Below are 21,182 nucleotides of genomic sequence, written 5' to 3'. Positions count from 1 at the left end.
AAAAAAAAAAAAAAAAGACAGAAAGAATAATATCTGTGCTCTCTAGTCTTTCCAATTTGCCTTAAAAACATTTTCACTGGATAGTTCCTTGTTTCATCAAGTTATAGAAGACTAAAATATTCAAAAACAGTATCTTGTTTTACTGTTATTATTTGGTACAATGTATAAAAAACAATTTGAGGATAACGGTTGGTACATAATTGGCTTTCAACAAATACTTTCTGCTTCCTCATTTTTTTTTTTTTTAATTTCTCCCCTAACTTACTATACTTCGTGAAAAATAGCCCCAAAGTATTGAGTTCATGATCGTGCTACATTGACTGTTCAAACTAGCCCTGTGGCTCTTACAATTCAAAGAGAAAAGAAAAAGTGGATTGTTTTCTTCCCTGTTTAGAAATGGCAATACAGTAAATGTGAATGTTGATTATTTGGAAGTAAGTAGACTTCTGTTTGACTTACCCATTTGGCAGAACAGTAATCTATAGAATTGATCCTAGGAGAAAATCTTTTGAAGAGTCGATTTTAAAAAAGGCTCTTATTTTAAATTTTATCCTTTTTGTAAATATGAAGATAAAAGCCATTTATTCATTCCTAAATTTCAGACTTTTCTTACTAGAAAAGAAAATAGTAATCAATTATATTCTAAGGAAAGCACTAGTAACTACATGATACATTTAATGCATGTATACTGGTTGGTCTTTAAACATTTTATATCAATTTTATTGAGTTATAACTAATGTACACAAAATATACATTTTAAAAATACAATTTGATGAGTTTTGACATGTATATACCTATGGAACCATCATCACAATCAAAATAATTCATCCCTCTCTCTTCCTCCTGCTGTCTCCAAACAACCATTGAAATGCTTAATGTGACTATAGATTTGTTTACATTTTTTAAAATTTATATCTGTGGAGTCACACAGTGTATACATTTTTATCTGGCTTCTTTCACTAACATAATGACATTGATATTTATCCATGTTGCATGTATTAATAGTTCATTTTTTTGGTACTGCTATGTGTATCAACTTGCTTGTTAATTTTTATGGACATGTGGCTTGCTTCCAGTTTTTGGCTGTTACAAATAAAGCTGCTGTGAACATTCATGTACAAATATTTGTATGGACATATGCATTCATTTTTGGATAAACACCTAGGAGTGGAATTGCTTGACATACAGTGGGTGTTGTTATGAGAAACTACAGAACTGTATTCCAAAGCAGCAATACCACCCACCAGCCGAGTATGAAAGTTCCAGTTTATCCATATCTTCTTCAAAACTTATATGGGTATTCTTTGTAATTTTAGTTATTCTAGTGGGTGTGTAGTATCATCTTGTTATTTTCACTTGTATTTCCCCAACAACTAATGATGTTGAGCATCTTTTTATGCTTTTGGTTTTGCAACTATATATTTTCTTTGGTGATGTTTGTATTCAAGTCTTTTGCCCTGTCTAAAATATTTCAAGTGGGTAGTTTGTCTTGCAATTGAGATGTAAGATGTTGTATGATTGAATACAAGCTCCTTGTTGGATGTGTGTTTTGCACGTATTTTCTTCCATCTAGTAGGTTTGCCTTTTGAGGTTTGTAACAGTGTCTTTTGAACCTCCAGCATCAAATTGCCTTGGCACCTCTATGGAAAACAAATTGACTGTATATGTGTGGATTTATTCCTCAATTCTACTTCTTTGCATTAATTTATATATTTATCTTTATGCTAATACCATACTCATGATTGTTATAACTGTACGTTAAATTTTGAAATCAGGTTAAGTCTTCCAACTTGTTCTTTTTCAAAGTTGTTTTGATTCTTTCAGGTCTTCTCATTTCCATATGAATTCCATGTGTTTTTCACTGATTTTGATAACTTTTCCACCTATTACTATTTAATTTTACCTTGTAACTGTACAGCAAAGAATGTTATAAAAGTGCAAATAGTGAGGCTTCTAGCTATTATTAATTCATTTGCAAAACCTGAACTCCCAGAAAACATTGCATTAGTGGTAGTACAACCTTAAGTGAGTGAAAGGAATCTGAAGTTTTAGAAAGTAGGAAAAAATTACCCACAACCCTTAGGATATTGATCCTTCTAAAATATTTAATTTTTTAAACACTTTTCGTTTTGTTTTCCATCTCATTTCAATGCATATTCTTTTTAACAGTAAAATTAAGGGACAAAACTAACATATCTAGTCACAAGTTATTACAAGTACATATACTATTTAACTTGTTCTAGGATAGATTAGATTAATGTATTTAATTAGAGGCAGTGTGGCGTAAGCAAAATAGTCTATGGAGTAGATCACTGGGATTGAAACCCTACCTCAGCCACTTAGGTCTTTGGTCAGGTTACTCAAATTCTATGTGTTTTAATTTCCTTATTTTAAAAATTGTTCTGTTAAAAGTTGGATTGATGATTTTACCTGAAAGTTAACTGATTTTATACATGTGAAGTGTTTGGAATAGTTCTTGGCACATAATAAGTTTTCAATAAGTATTAGCTATCTTTTAATAAAGCTATACAAATAAGCTGCTTTATATCCTGCTTTTTTATTATTTAAAAATATACCATGACCTATCTATGTCAATAGATACATATCTAAAAGGAATTTAATGACATTGACAAAGTGGGTTACTGATTGATGGGAAAAGACCAAAAGGTTACTGATTGATAGGAAAAGACAAGACACACAAACCCGCCACATATCCCTCATTTATTAAACTAGGAAATAGAGCAGTGCTGCTCAATACAGTAGCCACTAGCCATAAATGACTAAATAATTTCATTTAAATATAAATTTAAAATTTGAAATTTAAAATTTAAAATTATGAAATAAAATTAATTTCATAAAATGAAATAAAATTAAAAATTCTTTTCCTCATTTGCAATTAGCCTGATTTCAGCTGTTCAGTAGTTACCAGTGGCTACCAACTTGGATAATGCAGATACACAGAACATTACAATTATCACAGAAAGTCCCTTCCAACAGTGCAAACATATGCTTACAGAAAGCATGATGGCAATACAGAACAGGAGGAGAGGCAGTGTATGTGCATGCATCCACATTTTCTTGTTGTTGTTGTTGAGTTTTTTTGTTTTTTTTTTTTTGAGACCAAGCCTCACTCTGTCACCCAGAGTAGAGTGCTGTGATGCAATTTCGGCTCACTGCAACCTCCGCCTTCTGGGTTCAAGCAATTCTCTGCCTCAGCCTCCCTAGTAGCTGGGATTACAGGTGCCCACCACCATGCCTGGCTAATTTTTTTTTCTTGTTGGAGATGGAGTCTCGCTCTTTCACCCAGGCTGGAGTGCAATGATGCGATCTTGGCTCACTGCAACCTCTGTATCCCAGGTTCAAGTGATTCTCCTGCCTCAGCCTCCTGAGTAGCTGGAATTACAGGCACGTACCACCACGCCTAGCTAATTTTTGTATTTTTAGTAGAGATGGGTTTTCACCATGGTCAGGCTGGTCTCTAATCCTGACCTTGTGATCCACCTGCCTCAGCCTCCCAAAGTGCTGGGATTACAGGCATGAGCCACCACACCCAGCCCACATTTACTTTCATTATGAGACACACAGTTGCTTGTGAACAAAAGGTCCTGCAATAGTTCAGAAAAAAAGCCAATTGTTGCTAAGTCACTCCACTCCCCTTTAATAGAAGTTAAGCTTGCAGTCTGTTGGCTTTAGCTTAAGGGAATGTTTACAGACGTCATGCTTTCCTGATTCTTGAACCAATTTTGACACGATTCTCAAACATACAATGAGAATTCTCTGCTTCTAGCTTCCTAGGGTCTTGCAGAGTGCTGTCTGCAACATATGAATATTTGATATTTATTTAACTCTTCCTTGGGAGTTTGTTTATAGCGTTTTCAAGTTTTTTCCATTGGAAAAATCAAGAGTGTATATGATTAGCTAAAAGTGCATACCAGAAAACAAATAGTATATAATAGCTAATAAAAACTCTGTAAGTTGAAAATTAGACATGCCTCCTGAATAAAACACTGAAGCTTACAAAATGACCCTGTACGACTCCAGGATTTTAACACATTCAAATTAGTAACTGGAAATAGTATTTTTATTAGTTTGTCGTTTCATAATTTATCATTATAAAAGTTAATTTTGATGTTATCCTTTGTTATCAAGTTACCTGTAGTCATTCATAGAAAATTAGAAACCAGTTTGACTTCTAGACCTTGGCTGTTTATATTACATATTTAGGCACAGAAATTATTGTTGCTATGTTGATTGTACTTTGCTCTGGAAAATATAGTTGAGTTTTATAGACTACCTATAATAATCAGTAATCTTTGCCCCCACTCCTCCCTTCTCCTTCCCAGTGCTCTATTTGGTATAAAGAGCTAAAAATAAAATAAAATAAATTTAAGCTACTTGATAAAATATGGAATAACTAAGGGTAAGTAAAATGATACACAATGTAGATTTTATCAGCATAAAAGGATTTGTTTCAGCTTCTGGATTTGCTAAAGGTTTGAGCTTCTGCTAAGGATAAGTAAGAACATTCAGGGTAAAGTCCTTTATGTAGCTTGATAAAGTACTGTGTATCTTTTTCATATATAAGTTCAGTATGTTAATCATTTAACAGTCAGTGTTTAATAAGCTACTTAAGCATGGATACAATTTTAAAAATGGTTTAAAAACCCTGCATGATGGTAATGATGCTGATGTTAGAAAACACAATTGATCCCTATCTGTCAGGCATTATTCTAAAGATTTGTGAGTATTAATGTGTCTCATATTCATTATAATCCAATGATGTGTAGGTACTGTTACCTTTTCATCTTACGTTGTAGGGAACTGTAGGATTTGTACTAGTAGCTGTATAATAAATATTTGATAAATGCATGACTGAAAGATATTGAATATGTTTTCATTAAACCATAATATATCAGATATAGTATATTGATAAATGAGACATGGCTCTAAGAATATAGATTTAAGGATGTTAATACGTTACTATTTATACAAATATAGAATTAAAACCATGTTAATAGGACCACCCACTTTGCTTTCTTACTTTGGAGGACATAAACCAGGAGACCTCAGCTGTTGCCTTTTGGAAGATAAGGGAGTAAAAGGTAGCCTGTTTTGATAGGAGAGGCCAGGGGGTGAGGGAGGAGACTGAGGATTGAAAGGGATGGGGAAGTCACGAGACAGGAGCATTATAAAAATCTGTAAGTCAAGAATCAGCTTGTGCCTGAAAACAAAGAGGGTCAATTAGAAGCAGCTGCAGTCTGTGGCAATCATGGAGAGGAATGAAAGGGGCACGTGATAACAGCACCTCCACTGAAATATCCAGGTTCTCACATTGCGACTGATTAGGCAAACAACTCAACCCATGGATAATGCAGAAAAGCAGGGTGGGATGATGGCCCACCCAAGAGTGGCACAGAGGCAAAGGACTCCCCACCCCCAGCCAAGGGAAGAAGTGAGTTATTGTGTGAGCCCACCTGGGAAACCACGCTTCTCCCACAGATCTTTGCACCCTGTGGATCAGGAGATCTCCTCATGAACCCACTCTACCAGAGCCTTGGGTCTGATACACAGAGCTGTGTAGAGTCTTGGCAGAGCAGCCACTCAGGCACACACAGAGACCCAGGACTTTTGCATACTGTGGCCTCAAGATCCCTGGCAAGGCGAGAGAGATCCACCTGTACATTCCCCTAGGTAGAGGGCTGAATCCAGGAAGCCAAGCATCATTGTTCTGCAGGCCTCACTTCCACCACACCTGACAAGATAAGACCCACTGACTTGGAATTCCAGCCAGCCAATGGCAACAGGCTCGAGTCTGCCTTAAACAGGATGGAGTTTCTGGGGTGGGGAGGATGGGGGCTGCCATCTCTGCAGTTTGGCCAACTCAGCCACTCCAGCCTGCTGGCTTTGGAGAGCCCAAATGGTCTAGATGAAGAAAGATCCCCTCCAAAGCAGCACAGCTCCTTTGCCAGACCATGGCCAGACTGCTTCTTTAAGCAGGACTTGGATACGTTCACCCTCACTGGGCAGTACCTCCCTGTAGGGTCTTCAGCCACTCCAGCCAGTGTTATACAGTCAGGGCTCTGATCTCTCCCTAGGATGGAGCTCCTGCAGTTAGGGACAGCTGCCATTTCTTGGTTCAGTCAATTCAGCCGTTCCAGCCTGGTGCCTTTGGAGAGTCCAAACGGTCCAAATGAGGAAGGGTACCCCCTAATGCAGCACACCTGCTAAACCAAAAAGCAGTCAGAATGCATCTCTGAATGAGTGCCAGATTCTGTTCCTCCTGACTGGGTGAGACTTCCCAACAGAGGTCTTCAGCCACCTCCTACAGGCACATTCAGGCCAACAACAGGTCAGTACCCCCTGGGATGGAGCTTCTAAAGGAGGAAGCAGGCTGCCATCTTTGCTGTTTCATAGTTGTCACTGCTGGTGATACCTCCAGGTATGAGAAAAACTGAGCCAACTAGGATCTGGAGCAGACCTCCAGCAAATCACAGCAGTCCTACAGAAGAGTGGCTTGACTGTTAAGAGAAAAACAAACAGAAAACAGCAATATCAACATTGACAAAAGGACCCCACAAAAACCCCAATCAAAGCTCAACAACCTCAAAGATTGGAGCTAGATAAGTCCACAAAGATGAGAAAGAAGCAGCACAAAAATGCCAAAAACTCTAAAAGCCAGTGCCTCTTATCCAAATGACCGCAGCACCCCTCCAGCAAGGACATAGAACTGGTTTGAGACTGAGATGGCTGAATTAACAGAAGTAGGCTTCAGAAGGTGGGTAATAACAAACTTCACTGAGCTAAAGGAACATGTTGTAGCCTAGTGCAAAGAAGCTAAGTACCCAGATAAAACGCACAAGAGCTGACAGCCAAAATAGCCAATTTAGAGATAAACGTAACCAACCTCTTGGAGCTGAATAACACTACGGGAACTTCACAATGCAATCACAAGTATCAGTAGCAGAATAGACCAAGCAGAGAAAATCATCTCAGATCTCGAAGACTATCTTTCTGAAATAAGACAGGCAGAAAAGAATAGAGAAAAAAAGAATGAAAATAAATGATCAAAGGCTCCAAGAAATATTTGATTAGGTAGAAGCTGAACCTATGACTGATTGGGGTACCTAAAAGAGATGGGGAGAATGGAACCAAGTTGGAAAACATACTACAGGATATCATCCAGGAGAACTTCCCCAGCCTAAAATGACAGGCCATCATTCAAATTCTGGAAATGCAGAGAACTCTACTTAAAGATAATCCATGAGAAGATCAATCCCAAGGCACATGATCATCAGATTCTCCAAGGCTGAAATGAAAGAAAAAATATTAAGGGCAGCCAGAGAGAAAGGCCAGGTCACCTACAAAGGGAAGCCCATCAGACTAATAGCAGACCTCTTAGTGGAAAACCTATGAGCCAGAAGAGATTGTGTGCCAATATGCAACATTATTTTTTTTTTTTCTTTTTTTTTTTTTTTTTTTTTTTATTTTGAGACGGAGTCTTGCTCTGCCACCCAGGCTGGAGTGGGCAGTGGCCGGCTCTCCAGCTCACTGGGCAAGCTCCGCCTCCTGGGTTGCGCCATTCTCCCTGTCTCAGGCTCCTGCGAAGCAGGGCTGGGACTAGCAGGCGGCCCGCCTCGTCGCACGGCTGGTTTTTTGTATTTTTTTAGGCGTAGAGACGGGGTTTCACGCGTATTAGCCAGGATGGCTCGATCTCCTGACCTCGTGATCCGCCCGTCTCGGCCTCCCAAAGTGCTGGGATTACAGGCTTGAGCCACCGCGCCCGGCCACTATGCAACATTATTAAACAAAAGAATTTCCAGCCCAGAATTTCCTATCTGGCCAAACTAAGCTTCATAAGCAAAGGAGAAAGAGAAGCAAATGCTGAGGAAATTCATCACTACCAGGCCTGCCTTGCAAGAGCTTCTGAAGGAAGCAGTAAATTTGGAAAGGAAAAACTATTACCAGTCCTACAAAAACACCTTGAATTAAACCGAGCAGTGACACTGTGAAGCAACCATATAACTAGCCAATATCATGATGACAGGTTAAATTAATGTATAACAATATTAATGTTACATGTAAATGGGCTAAAAGCCCCAATTAAAAGACACAGAATGGCAAATTGAACAAAGAGCCAAGATCCATCAGTCTGCTGTTTTGAAGAGACCCGTATCACAGGCAAAGACACACATAAACTCAAAATAAAGGAGTACTTACCAAGCAAATGGAACACAGAAAAAAAGCAGGGGTTGCCATCCTAGTTTCTGACAATGCAGATTTTAAACCAACAAAGATTAAAAAAAGACAAGGGTGTTACATGATGGTAAAGGGTACAATTTAACCAGAAGAGCTGACTAACCTAAATATATGTGTCCAGTATAAGAGGAATACTTACCAAGCAAATGGAACACAGAAAAAAAGCAGGGTTGCTATCCTAGTTTCTGACAATGCAGATTTTAAACCAACAAAGAAAAAAAAAAAGACAAGGGTATTACATAATGGTAAATGGTGCAATTTAACCAGAAGAGCTGACTAACCTAAATATATGTGTCCAATACAGGAGCACCCAGATTCATAAAGCAAGTTGTTAGAAACCTACAGAGAGACTTAGATTCACACACAGTAATAGCAGGAGACTTTAAAATCTCACTGACAATTTTAGGTCACTGAGACTGAAAATTAACAGAGATATTCATGACCTGCACCCAGGTTTGGATCAATTGGAGCAGATAGATATCTACAGAACTCTCCACCCAAAAATCAACAGAATATACATTTCTCTCATTGCTGCATGGCATTTACTCTAAAATTGATCACATAATCGGAAGTAAAACACTCCTCAGAAAATGCGTAAAAACTGAAATAATAATCAACAGTCTTTCAGACCACAGTGCAATCAAATTAGACTCAAGATTAAGAAATTCAGTCAAAATCACACAACTACATGGAAATTAAACAACCTGATCCTGAGTGAATCTTAGTTAAATAATGAAATTAAGGCAGAAATCAAGAAGTTCTTTCAAAATTTTGAAAACAAAGAGACAGTACAGCAGAATCTCTGGGACACAGTGAAAGCAGTATTAAGAGGGAAATTTGTAGTGCTAAATGCTCACATCAGAAAGTTAGAAACACCTCAGATTAACAATCTAACATGTCAACTGAAAGAATGAGAGAACCAAGAGCAGACAACCCCCAAAGCTAGCAGAAAATGAGATAACCAAGATCAGAGCTGACTGAAGGATGTAGAGACATGAATAACCCTTCAAAAAATCAATGAACCCAGGAGCTGTTTTTTTAAATAAAAAAATCATTAGATCACTAGCTAGATTAATAAAGAAGGAAAGAGAGAAGAATCAAACACAAACAGAAATGATAAGGGGTATATCACCACCGACCCCACAGAAATACAACCAACCACCAGAGAATACTATAAACTAGTGTTCTATGCACATAAACTAGAAAATCTAGAAGAAACAGATAAGTTCCTGGATACATATACCCTCCCAAAACTGAACCAGGAAGAAATTGAATCCCTGAATAGACCAATAGTGAGTTCTGAAATAGAGGTGGTAATACATAGCCTACCAACCAAAAAAAGCCCAGGACCAGATGGATTCACAGCTGAATTTTACCAGAGTTACAAAGAGCTGATACCATTTCTACCGAAACTATTTCAAAAAATTGAAAAGGAGGGACTCCTCCCTAACTCATTCTGTGAGGCCAGCATCATCCTGATGCCAAAACCTGGAAAATCCAACAACAACAAAAAAAAACAAAACATGAGGCCAATGTCCTTGATGAACTTCAATGGAAAAGTCTTCAATAAAATATTGGCTAACCATACCCAGCAGCACAACAAAAAGCTTATCGATTATGATCAAGTTGGCTTCATATCAGGATGCAAGGCTGGTTCAACATATGCAAGTGAATAAATGTGATTCATTGTATAAACCGATCTAAAGACAAAAACCACATGAATATCTCAATAGATGCAGAAAAGCCTTTGATAAAATTCAACATTGCTTCTATTAAAATCTCTCAATAAACTATGTATTGAAGGAATGTACCTCAAAATAATAAGAGCCATATATGACAAACCCATGCCTGATATCATACTGAACTGGCAAAAGCTGGAAGCATTCCCCTTGAAACCCAGCACAAGACAAGGATGCCCTCTCTCACTTCTCCTATTCAGCATAATATTGGAAGTTTTCACCAGGGCAATCAGGCAAGAGAATGAAATAAAGGGTATTCGTATAGGAAGAGAGGAAGTGAAATTACCTTTGTTTGCACATGACATGATCCTTTATCTAGTAAACCCCATTGTCTCATTCCAAAAGCTTCTTAAAGTGGTAAGCAACTTTAGCAATATCTCAGGATAAAAAATCAATGTGCAAAAATTGCTAGCATTGACATACTTCACAGAATTAGAAATAAAAGCTATTTTAAAATTCATATGGAACAAAAGCCCAAATAGCCAAGACAGTCCAAAGCAAAAAGAACAAAGCTGGAGGCATCATGCTACCTGACTTCAAACTATACGGCAAAGCTACAGCAACCAAAACAGCATGGTACTGATACAAGAACAGAGACATAGAACAATGGAACAGAACAGAGAACTTAGAAATAAGACTGTGTTCCTACAACCAACTGATCTTCAAAAACCAGACAAAAGCAAGGAATGGGGAAAAGATTCCCCATTTAATAAATAGTGCTGGGATAACTCACTAGCCACATGCAGAAAATTGAAACTGGATCTCTTCCTTACATAAGTGCCACTGCAGGGGTTGGTTGGTGGGTAGGTTCCAGACTCTTTTTAACTGCCAGTCCTTCTGGGAACTAATAGAGCGAAAATCCACTCACCCCCAAAGGAGGGCATTAATTTATTCATAAGGGATCTGACCCCATGACCCAAACACCACCCAACAGACCTCACCTCCCAATAGTGCCACATTGGGGAACAAATTTCACTAACAAGGTGGTACTGAGTGAACGTACTGTGTCATTCAGTCTCCAGAATAGTGTTGTGTAGAAGAAATGCTCTTAAAGTTTGATGCCAGAATAACACTTTTATTGAAGTTCTGTTTTGTCTCTATTTGAAGCTATGTGCCAGTTTTTCTTTCTCAATATAGTGTCAAAAGCTTAGGGCAAGGTTTTATATATAATCACATAGTATGTATACTTTGGTCATATTTGCTTTTCTCCTTTATCACTTTACTAAACCCTATTTTTAGTGTATATGAACTTCTGTTAAGCCACTTCAAAACCAATAACAAATCATTGTTCCTTGATTTTTTTCTAGTGTTGTTAGTTAGTTTTCCAGTGTTGTTAGTTAGATTGTAGGAAATGGAAGGAAATGAAGGGGAAAATACAGAAAATGTATAATTTCACTTGGCTCTACACTACATTCATATTAGTGCTGTATCAGTAATGTGGACCTTGAGGTATAGTTTGTGGCAGTGGCAGCTACTCGAATTGGGACAGCTGTGCCACGTAGATGACCCCTGCATTTCATAACATTGTGTGAGAGAGAGTTTGGACCACATTTCTCCTCTGTTTTGCTGTATTTTCTCAAAGTATGACTTCTAGTTCTAGTTATCTTTGTATTCTAACCATAGACACACATCTAAGGACATTGAATGAGTGAGTTAGTCACAAATTTCTATCAGGAAACTCTTCTTGGATAAACATAAATTGTGGTGAAATTCATAGATGTACTTTTTCCAATTAAAAGAGAAATGGTTTAAATAATTGAAATGGGTGAACAATAGGGAACTACAAAAACATCTATTCCTTAATTATGGTCATTTTCAGTAGCCTTTATCATACTGTAATTTGTTGATAGGGTTTTAGATTCCCCTTTCCTCTGTCTTCCTTTCCCAAAAGTACACCCCAAACAAACTTTTGACTACTCATTCTTGAATAAATGTAATCTGTTAATATTGACTGTCTGGAGTTACTTTGAAGAGATAATTTTTTTTATTATTTTGAGTCTTTTTTGTGGAGAACTGCATAATACATTTATTTAGTTCATCACATTTAAGGTGTAATAGTGTTGTATTGCAATATGACTTTTTTTTTTTTTTTTTTTTTTTTTTGAGATGGAGTCTCGCTCTGTGGTCCAGGCTAGAGTGCAGTGGCACGATCTCCACTCACTGCAATCTCTGCCTCCCAGGTTCAAGCAATTCTCCTGCCTTCCCGTCCCAAGTAGTTGGGATTACAGGCACCCACCACCATGCCTGGCTAATTTTTGTATTTTTAGTAGAGATGGGGTTTCGCCATGTTGGTCAGGCTGTTCTCAAACTCCTGACCTCCGGTTATCTGCCTACCTCAGCCTCCCAAAGTGCTCGGACTACAGGTGTATGCCACCACACCCAACCTGCAGTATGACATTTTAAAGTGTTTTTTTTTTTTTTTTTTTAATTTTATGTAAGAGATTGATCCTCAAACTGGGCTTTACAAATGTGGCAGGTAAGAGGTAGTGACTCTCAAACGTTCAAAGTTGTGTTTTGTTTTGGTTGGCTTGGTTTTGCTTTGGCTTGGTTTTGCTTTCAAAGAGCACACAAACCAGTCTGATTTGAAAAACACAGCTTTACAATAAATGAAAGAAACCTGTTCTCTATGAGTATCCCAATTGTTAACGATTAGGCTTCACTGCAGGACAGCTTGCTACCACAAATTAGTCATATGTGAACAACAAACTGTCTTTATGAGCGTGAAGAGGCATTCTAAGTTGTAGCCTGCTCTACGAGATGTTAATGGAGTGAAATCCTGGAGTATTACAGATAAGCAGTTAGAGTGATGAACAAGGGCTTTATGGTTTGTATAAACAGAAATATAAACAACTTTGTATTTTTCTCAATTATATGTAATTAGTTAAGGTTTCAGGGTAACGAAGTGTTGTGTCCCTTTTTCTTACAAGCTTATGCTAATGAGGCTAGACTTCAGTATGTATATTCTGGCTTTGATGAAAATGTCTTAACAAAAGAACTGCAAAGAGAATAAACTGCAAAAAGAATTGTATTTCAGATGTAAACACACATAGTCTAGAAATAATTTTTTTACATGTTCAGTTTTGAATAGGAGAACTTCTCTCGCCGATTCTCAGCATTTCCTGCTCTGTTCCTTCAGAAGCTTTAGAATTTCTTATTGAATTATACTTTGTTTTTTTGTAAATGTCAATTTGAAATTTTAGCTAAAATAGTATCATTTATTTTCCTAACATGAAAATACCGAGATACATTTCAGGTGACACTCTTTGGGCTTTAGCTTTATTATATTGTACTTTTCAACAAACAGTATGCTGTGAGAATGCTTTTGTATTTGAATACATTTTTATTTTGTAATTGAAAGCCACCATCCTTGACATAAATATAACTCGATATTTGAGACTATGCTTTATGTGTGTGACTGTGCATTCGTGCATGTGAATTGATGGGAGAGCAGGGAACATAAAAAATGTTGAAGAGGAAGTGGTTGGAACTAACTGATTTGTTGTAGAGTCCCAAGGGGCAGATATAATCTGCAAGCTGTCAGATTCCATTATGGGGACCGTTGCCATCAATCAGAACTGACATTTGTATATCAGAGGTTAGTATAACTAATTATATGTATGTTTATGGAATGTAAACCATGTGACATTTTAGATTTAATCTTTAAATTAAAACATTCATATAATTTATAAGCTTATTGGTTGACTGAGTATGTGATTATGTATTTTAGAGAGGAAGACAGTATTTCTTAAATCTTGCAAGCTGTTGCCTGGTCTACACCTATCGTGTTAGAATATGATTTGTAGCAATTCCAGGCTATTTTCACCACAGAAGATGTACTAGGCAAGCATTCTTGAAGGTTGCTCTTTAGCTTAGTTAACAGATTCCTAACATTTTTCAACTAAATGTACCATATTTTATCAATTGTAAGATACATTTTGAAAGTATACTTGGTAGTGGCATTTGTTTTGTCTTGTTTTGTTTTGTTTTCAGAGATGGAGTCTTGCCCTGTCTCGCAGGCTGGAGTGCAGTGGCATGATCACAGCTCAGTGCAGCCCGGAACTCCTGGGCTCAAGCGATCCTCCCACTTCAACCCCTTGTAGGACTACAGGCGTGTGCGACCACATCCAGTTAATTTTTATTTTTTTATTTTTCTAGAGGCGAGATCTCACTATACTGCACAGGCTGGTGTCAAACTCCTAGCCTCAAGTCATCTTCCCACTTTGGCCTCCCAAAGTGCTGGGATTACAGGTGTGAGCCACTGCACACAGCCCAGTGATATTTTTTCACCTTCTTAGTGACAATAAAATATGGTATAGCTGGAATCAATGGCTTCTGAGATTTGATGATATATAATATACTGTTGGATTTTGGTGGCTATGTTTTGATATTTTATCATTCTGGTTTTTAAAAAGTCACATATGTAATCATACAGTTTGTTCCCAGTTTTCTACAGTCTACGTACTAAAAATTTCAAAATCAATTTTAAATGTTATAAAGACAAGAAAGTATACTCTTATCTGTAAAATTTGTGTATTCCTTTTGATTCACAATTTTAAATCTACTTTTTAGCCATGTGCTTCAAAGAAACAAACTGTTCCAATAGTCAAAATGATAAATTATTTAAAATTCAATATGATACCAGTATGACTTGCATAACTTCACATTAGCTATAACAAGATGAGTTAAACATACAGCAGACTACTTTTATGCATCACAAACATTTTTGTGTCTTAAGCCAGATATGTATTCTCAATAATAATAATAAAAAAAAAAACCTTAGGACTCCATTTTATGTATAATGAAACAATTAAAATTGGGAGGTTTTAAGGATTAGGTGCATCATTGCCTAGCTAGTTTTCTTCACTGAAGAAAAATTGAAGCATAGCTTCCAGTACACATTTGCTTTGTCAGATCTTTGTTCAAGATATTCTTCTAGAAGTTTGTTCAAGAAGTTGAAACGTTTCCATGAAATGTCTTCTCTGTACACAAACACATTCTCTCTGCCTTCTTTCTCTGTTTACACGCACACTCTCTCTCCCTCCTTATCTCTTTCTCTTCCTCTTAATTTCTCTAGTCCTCTTCCTCTCTTATTTACCCCCTCACACTAGCTCCTTCATTCTAAAATAATGACTATTTTGGTTTTGATTTACTTTTTGCTCTTGTTCAAGTACCAATCTTTCAGTGAGATTGTTCAGAAACCCATAGTTGTATTATTGGCCTTCCCTGATTTGTCTTAGTCATAAAGATATCATGGGCAAGCTTTGTCAAAAGTTTCAGTGTATACAGAAAACTGTGTATATAGTGTGTCTGGTGCTTTCTCTTCACTACCTTCTTGTTGACTTTATCCGAAGTGAAAATGAGGTTGAATTGGCATGACTATTTCTGACGTATTCATGCTATCACCAAATGCGCTTTCTTCCCTAAGTGCTAACATATGCCCCATAAACATGGAATATGAGATTTATCATAGGCCATCCCCGGCTATGGATGCTTTCGTTTTTGGGAAGAGACTTCTTGGCAAAGGAGAGAGTGGGAAAGGAGAAGGTAAAAAGTGATTATACTTAATATGAATTTTTTTTCCATGCTGTTGCATGTAATTTAGTAGTTTACTTATTTTTATTGTTCAGTATGTATTTTATTCCACTGTATAAATACATTACTTATTATTTATCCATGTTATTGTTGATAGACATTTGGTTTGTTTTTGATTTTGGAGTATTTATAATATAGTATTTATAATATATGTGGCAATAAAAATTCTTATACATGTCTTTGGGTGCACATATATGTGTGTTTCTGTTGGGTATATAGTATATTAGGAAATGGAATTTCTGGGTCACAACGCATGCATATTTCAGCTTTACTAGATGTTACCAAGCAGTTTTTCAAAGTGGTTGTGTAAGTTTATATTCCACCATCAGTTTAGGAGAGTTCTAGTTGCTCCACATCCTCTGTAAACATATCCTCTGGTATTTCCATTATTCATTCTAACTTTTATGCTAGTTGTATAGTGATGTCACTTCTGTCTGACTGTCTGTCTGTCTCTCACTCTATCATTCCCCCCTTCTTTCTTGTGTTTTTTATTAAATATGAAAAAATATATATTCATTATTTTCAATTAATTTTTTGGCTCCTGTGTTTACTGAATGTTAAGCACGATAGCATAGTTATATACTACAGTAACATTTATATGTGCAGCTTAATGTTTGTTCCCAAGCTCACATATTGCATTTGTTATGTCTAGTTAGACAATTTGATTGTTACTTTTGACACATAGAGAATAATGTTTTGTTTGCAGATGTTTATCTTTAGGGAAGAAAAAATTATTTTTAGACTTTCTTTGACTTACAGTCAAATAGAAGAGATACACTGTGTTTTGGCAAATGTGTAAACCACACTCTTAAGAAGGTATAGAAAAATTTTTTCTCCTTGGACTGATCCCTACTGCCACTTTTCTGTCTGTTTCCCCCTCCCGCTCCAAACCACTATTTTGATTTCTTTCTCTTCATTCTGGCTCAGTTCTTTGTGAAGCCACGTTAATAGCATTAATCATTTTTAATCTTTGCCTCTAATAACTACTTATAGAGTAAAAATATGAATAAAATATATTTAAACCCTTTTTGTTGTTGTTGTTGTTGTTGTTACAAACCCAGAACAGAAAGTTCAGATCCATAGCTCCATAGCTCTGAGGTCTAACACTGGAGCTGGTCATCTGCCTGTAATTGCTGCCTGACTGACACAGTAAAAGTTCCTTCAACCTATTGAATCTTTGCATTTTCTGTTTCTTAAGGAGCATTAGATTAATTCAATCTAGTAATTTTTGGGGGGAAAAAGAACCAAATGTAAAATGCACAAACTCATTTCTCTTGGAGGCATTATTTCACGAGAGGTTTGATGATCTCTCTCATAATTCTTTAGTTCAAAATTCAAAAAATTCCATTTGGGACAAGTCTATGAATACGTGGGTTTGGGCGTGATGTTCTTCATTCAGTGAAGCACTGCCCTCTGGTGTGTTTGATATAGGGCTTGCTATAGTATTCAATTAGTAGATTATGCAACTAATCATTAAAAGTTCAGATTAAAATTTTTACTGTGTTTTTCTCTTTTCCCCTCCTCAAGGAGGAATACACTTTACCTAGGATAAACAATAATGGAGTAGTCATTAAACAATTGTAGAAAATGAAATAGTCTAACTTTACTATATACAGCTGTAAGGAAAGTTTTTAATAATAATATTTAAGATGAATTGGTTCTGGCAAGTCTTAGGTCCTTTGGTTTTGCTGTGAAATTAATGAGCATTTAAAAATTAAATACACCAAATGTTTGGCATAATGATGGTTTATAAACATCTCAACTATGCCATTTTCCCAGTGGACAGTCTAAAGTTGGAACAGTTTAGAATACTGATTTTTATACTGCTGAGGGATTAAGTACATGTACTGAGAGAAATTTAAGTTGACAGTAAAAATATTGACAGTTAACCCAGGCCCTAATGCAAGAGCAGATGGAAATGTCTTGCATGAGTTCCAATTCGTTAAGCAAATATGACACTTTATTTTCTAGTCATTTTAGTTCAGGGAACTAAAGTAGTAAAATAGTATTATAAATGAAGCCACTTCTTACTGTGCTGAAATTAAAGCATAGAAAACAAAATACTAGAAAGGATTTTTAAGATTTGGTGGTACAGGTTGAGCATCTCTCATTTGAAAATCTGAAATCCAAAATGCTTCAAGATCTAGAACTTTCTGAGTGCTGACATCATACTCCAAGAAAATATTCATGGAGCATTTGGGTTTGGGATTTTCAAATTAGGGATGCTTTCTGATATCTGAAAATTTTGATTTTATGATTTGTTACCACATTTTTTCTCTGCAAATTAATAAGAAAGGGCTGGCATACTATTCTAAGTTGGTGGTGAGGTAGATAGCCGTGTAATTGTTAAATTACACATTATTATAATTTAATAACCTACTTTGTACCTCTCCTAATATTTACTAATAACTAGCTAGTTTTATTTTATATTTTAATGTGCCATTAATTTAAAGTTTAGGAGAATTATGGTGTCTTTTTGTTTTACAATACATGGGCATGTTTTTCAATGAAAAGCACTGTTAGTAAGTGATCTCTGGGTGTATTTATGATACTCTATCTCGGGTTATTTTTAATCTGTCATTATCCAAAGTTAGATTATCAGTAGAGTGAATTGTTGATTTTTCTTTCTTTCCTTTTAATGCTTTCATCATTTTTTAGTCCCTTTTCAAATAAAGGCCATTTTCAGTATATTGTTCTTTAAAAAAAAGAGGGCCCTGTTTTTTTTTTTTTTACATTGTAAGATACTTTTTTTTAAAAAAGTGTGTATTTTGTACACTTTGCCCTACAATTCACTGGCAGATTACCTTCAGTGAGCTTAAACTGCCTAATATCACAGCTTAAAGAGAGTTCTTCTTGAAATGACTGTTGTCTATAGTAAATTAGATATAATTCTAAGCTATTCTAAACACTTTTTATTTGATTTATATAGAGGTGGCCAAAATATTTCTTTCTGAATGCCACAGTTCAATTTTAAATAACCTATGTAACTTTTCCTCTTTTAAAATTTGTCTTATCTTATAGATGCTTGTGACCACACCGGAAAAATGGGATGTAGTGACAAGAAAGAGTGTTGGAGATGTAGCTCTTTCCCAGATTGTAAAGCTCCTTATTCTTGATGAAGTTCATTTGCTGCATGAAGATAGAGGACCAGTATTAGAAAGCATAGTTGCCCGTACTTTACGGCAGGTAAGAGGAAGTTAATTATAAGCTTATTTTGAAGGGATAAATATGTTTTTCAGCTTAAAATGTAGCATTCTAAGGAAATATTAATATGCATTGTTCATGGGAATTAACATAATTCTAGTATGGAGAAAACTTTAGCTATTTTATTTTCATAATAAAAGTCCCCTATCTTTTTTTCTTCCAAATTGTATTTTATTGCAGTCTCTTTAATTAACCAGAACAAATGTAAGGAAACTTTCATTGTAGACCTGTGCTACAAAGCTAAATCTACTATTGACATAATTTTCATATTTTTAAAAGGGGGAATGTACCTGTTGTCCGTGGTTTTAGACCTCATTGGCTTTTCATAAATAGTCCAAACCAAAATTGGTAAATTCCTAATGCCAAGAGTCTTAAAATATTTTCTGTCAACCATTCTTTTCATTAAATGAAAAGACAGGATATCTTATAATATTCATGAGTTTTTAACTGATGTTTTCTTGTAGATTGTACATATATAGAAAATAGATGAACACTTAATTTTTGACCTAATCAAGAACTCTAGTTTCTTGACTCCTCATTTATTGTCTCATATTCATATTCTCTTGCCTTTATTTTCTTCCGAAATAGCTGAGACTCCATGACTAATTACTTATCTTCTTATTAACTTTAACTTATCCCCTGAGCACCTGACAAAATTACAACAGTGAATCAATTGAGCCATGTCTGTACTTCCAGCCAGATTGCTGATTACTAGTGGCAAAGATTGCCAGAGATGCTGACTGGCATCAGTATACCTTCATAGACTGTGATTTAGAGTAGACATTCCTAGACTACATTCACATGGATCCTTGGGATTACCTTGTAACTTCTAAGCAGCTTTTTTTCTGTGTCCCTAATGTGACCCTTTTCAAGCTTCACCAGTTCCCTTTTTCACTCTTCATCACCCTGTCATGCCTTATTCTTATACAACAGTATTTTCTACTGAAAGGGAAATAAAAGAGTCCCTCGTGCTTGAACTCTCTCAATTTCCATTCCTTTTCCCTCCTCTCCCTAAACAGGAAAATGCCCAGTGCTTCCCACCACAAGCATACCCTTCATTCCACCCCTTATTCATTTCTCAGAGGTCCTTTCCCCCCTTGCCTTGGACCCCATTTCTTTCACTCTATAAGTTACCCCTTTTCTTTCTCCTGTGTCTTTTAAGTTCTTTCTCAGTAGGCACTGTCTTTTTGGCGTAAAAGGATTGCAGAGTCCTTTCTGTCTTTACTAAAAAATTTCCTTAAACCTATCCCTCACCACCACCTAGTGTCTGGAAATATTAATCTCAATTCAGTTTCCCTTTTGACTAAACCACTGCAGTCTGGTCATTGCTCAAACATAGGTAATAAAATGTTTTTACCAAGATCACCAGTTACCGAAAGATAGTTCTCAAACCTATTTTTTTTTAACTTTTGATTCTACTCGTTTTTGATGCTTAGTACTACTCATTGTTTCCTCAATCTTGAAACTCTGCCCTTTGACTCTGTGATGCCACCCTGTCCTAGTTACTTTCACTTGTGTTTTTTAGGTTTGTTTGTTTGTTTTTGTAGCTACTGTTTCTCAGCCTTCCTTGCTTCTTCCCTGTTCTCAATCTGGAAATGTTTATTGTTTATGTTCTCTAAGACTCTGTCACTTGCTATCTTCTCTCTTTATTCTAAATATTTACTCTAGGGAAAACCACTTCTCTGCCTATCTTACCTAAATTATGTACATATAATATGTGTATGATGTGTATGCATGTGTGTGTGTGTGTATGTGTGTGTATAACCCAGTTGTATATTTTGACTCTGATATCCCATAGACATCTTTTGCCCATAAACATGTCAGAACTCTTGTCATCTTCCCTATATACCTAGATATGGCATCATAATCTACTTGATTCCGAAGCCAAAACCCTAGGAGTCATAGTCAAATTTTCCCTCTTCCTTAATACTTTCTTCCATCCCAGTATCTAATTAGATATCAATTCTTTATATTTTATTCTAAATACCTCTGATTCAGATTCAAGTGTGGAAATGTAAAGAAGTAGGTACAATAAGTGACATAATGTATTTTTTTTAAAGTTTGAAAGTGTTTGTTTTTTATTTTATACATTCACCATAAAATTCTAGATGGATTAATGATTTGTTTCAAACAAAGCTCTCAGTTCAATGAAGAAAACATAGGAGAGTTTTTTTTTTTTTTTTTTTTAATCTTGTTGAGGGAGTTCTATGCAATATGCAAAACTCAAGAAGTTGTGAAGGAAACCTGTGTCACATTTGGATGCATAACTATTTTAAAATTCTGATCAGTAAAACACACCCCTAAAATTTTAAATGTGAGACCAAATAACAAATTATTTTCAACACAGAAAACAACTTTTTTTTATTATTATTATTATTTTTATTTTTTATT

General features: G+C 36.0%; 1 protein-coding gene across 1 annotated transcript in view; it reads left to right on the top strand.

The window, feature by feature from the left end:
• The window catches only part of LOC108520834 (activating signal cointegrator 1 complex subunit 3-like), a 182,135-nt gene that overhangs the window by 149,246 nt on the left and 11,707 nt on the right, over positions 1-21,182 (top strand). Inside the window, exon 11 of the mRNA XM_017860374.1 lies at positions 18,609-18,773. Within this exon, the coding sequence (XP_017715863.1) occupies positions 18,609-18,773 (165 nt within the window). The remainder of the gene's footprint in view (positions 1-18,608; positions 18,774-21,182) is intronic.

Source organism: Rhinopithecus bieti, unplaced genomic scaffold (genome assembly GCF_001698545.2).
Source record: "Rhinopithecus bieti isolate Rb0 unplaced genomic scaffold, ASM169854v2 scaffold_53725, whole genome shotgun sequence".
Classification (NCBI taxonomy): Eukaryota; Metazoa; Chordata; class Mammalia; order Primates; family Cercopithecidae; genus Rhinopithecus; species Rhinopithecus bieti.
This window is presented reverse-complemented; position numbering and strand designations above follow the sequence as displayed.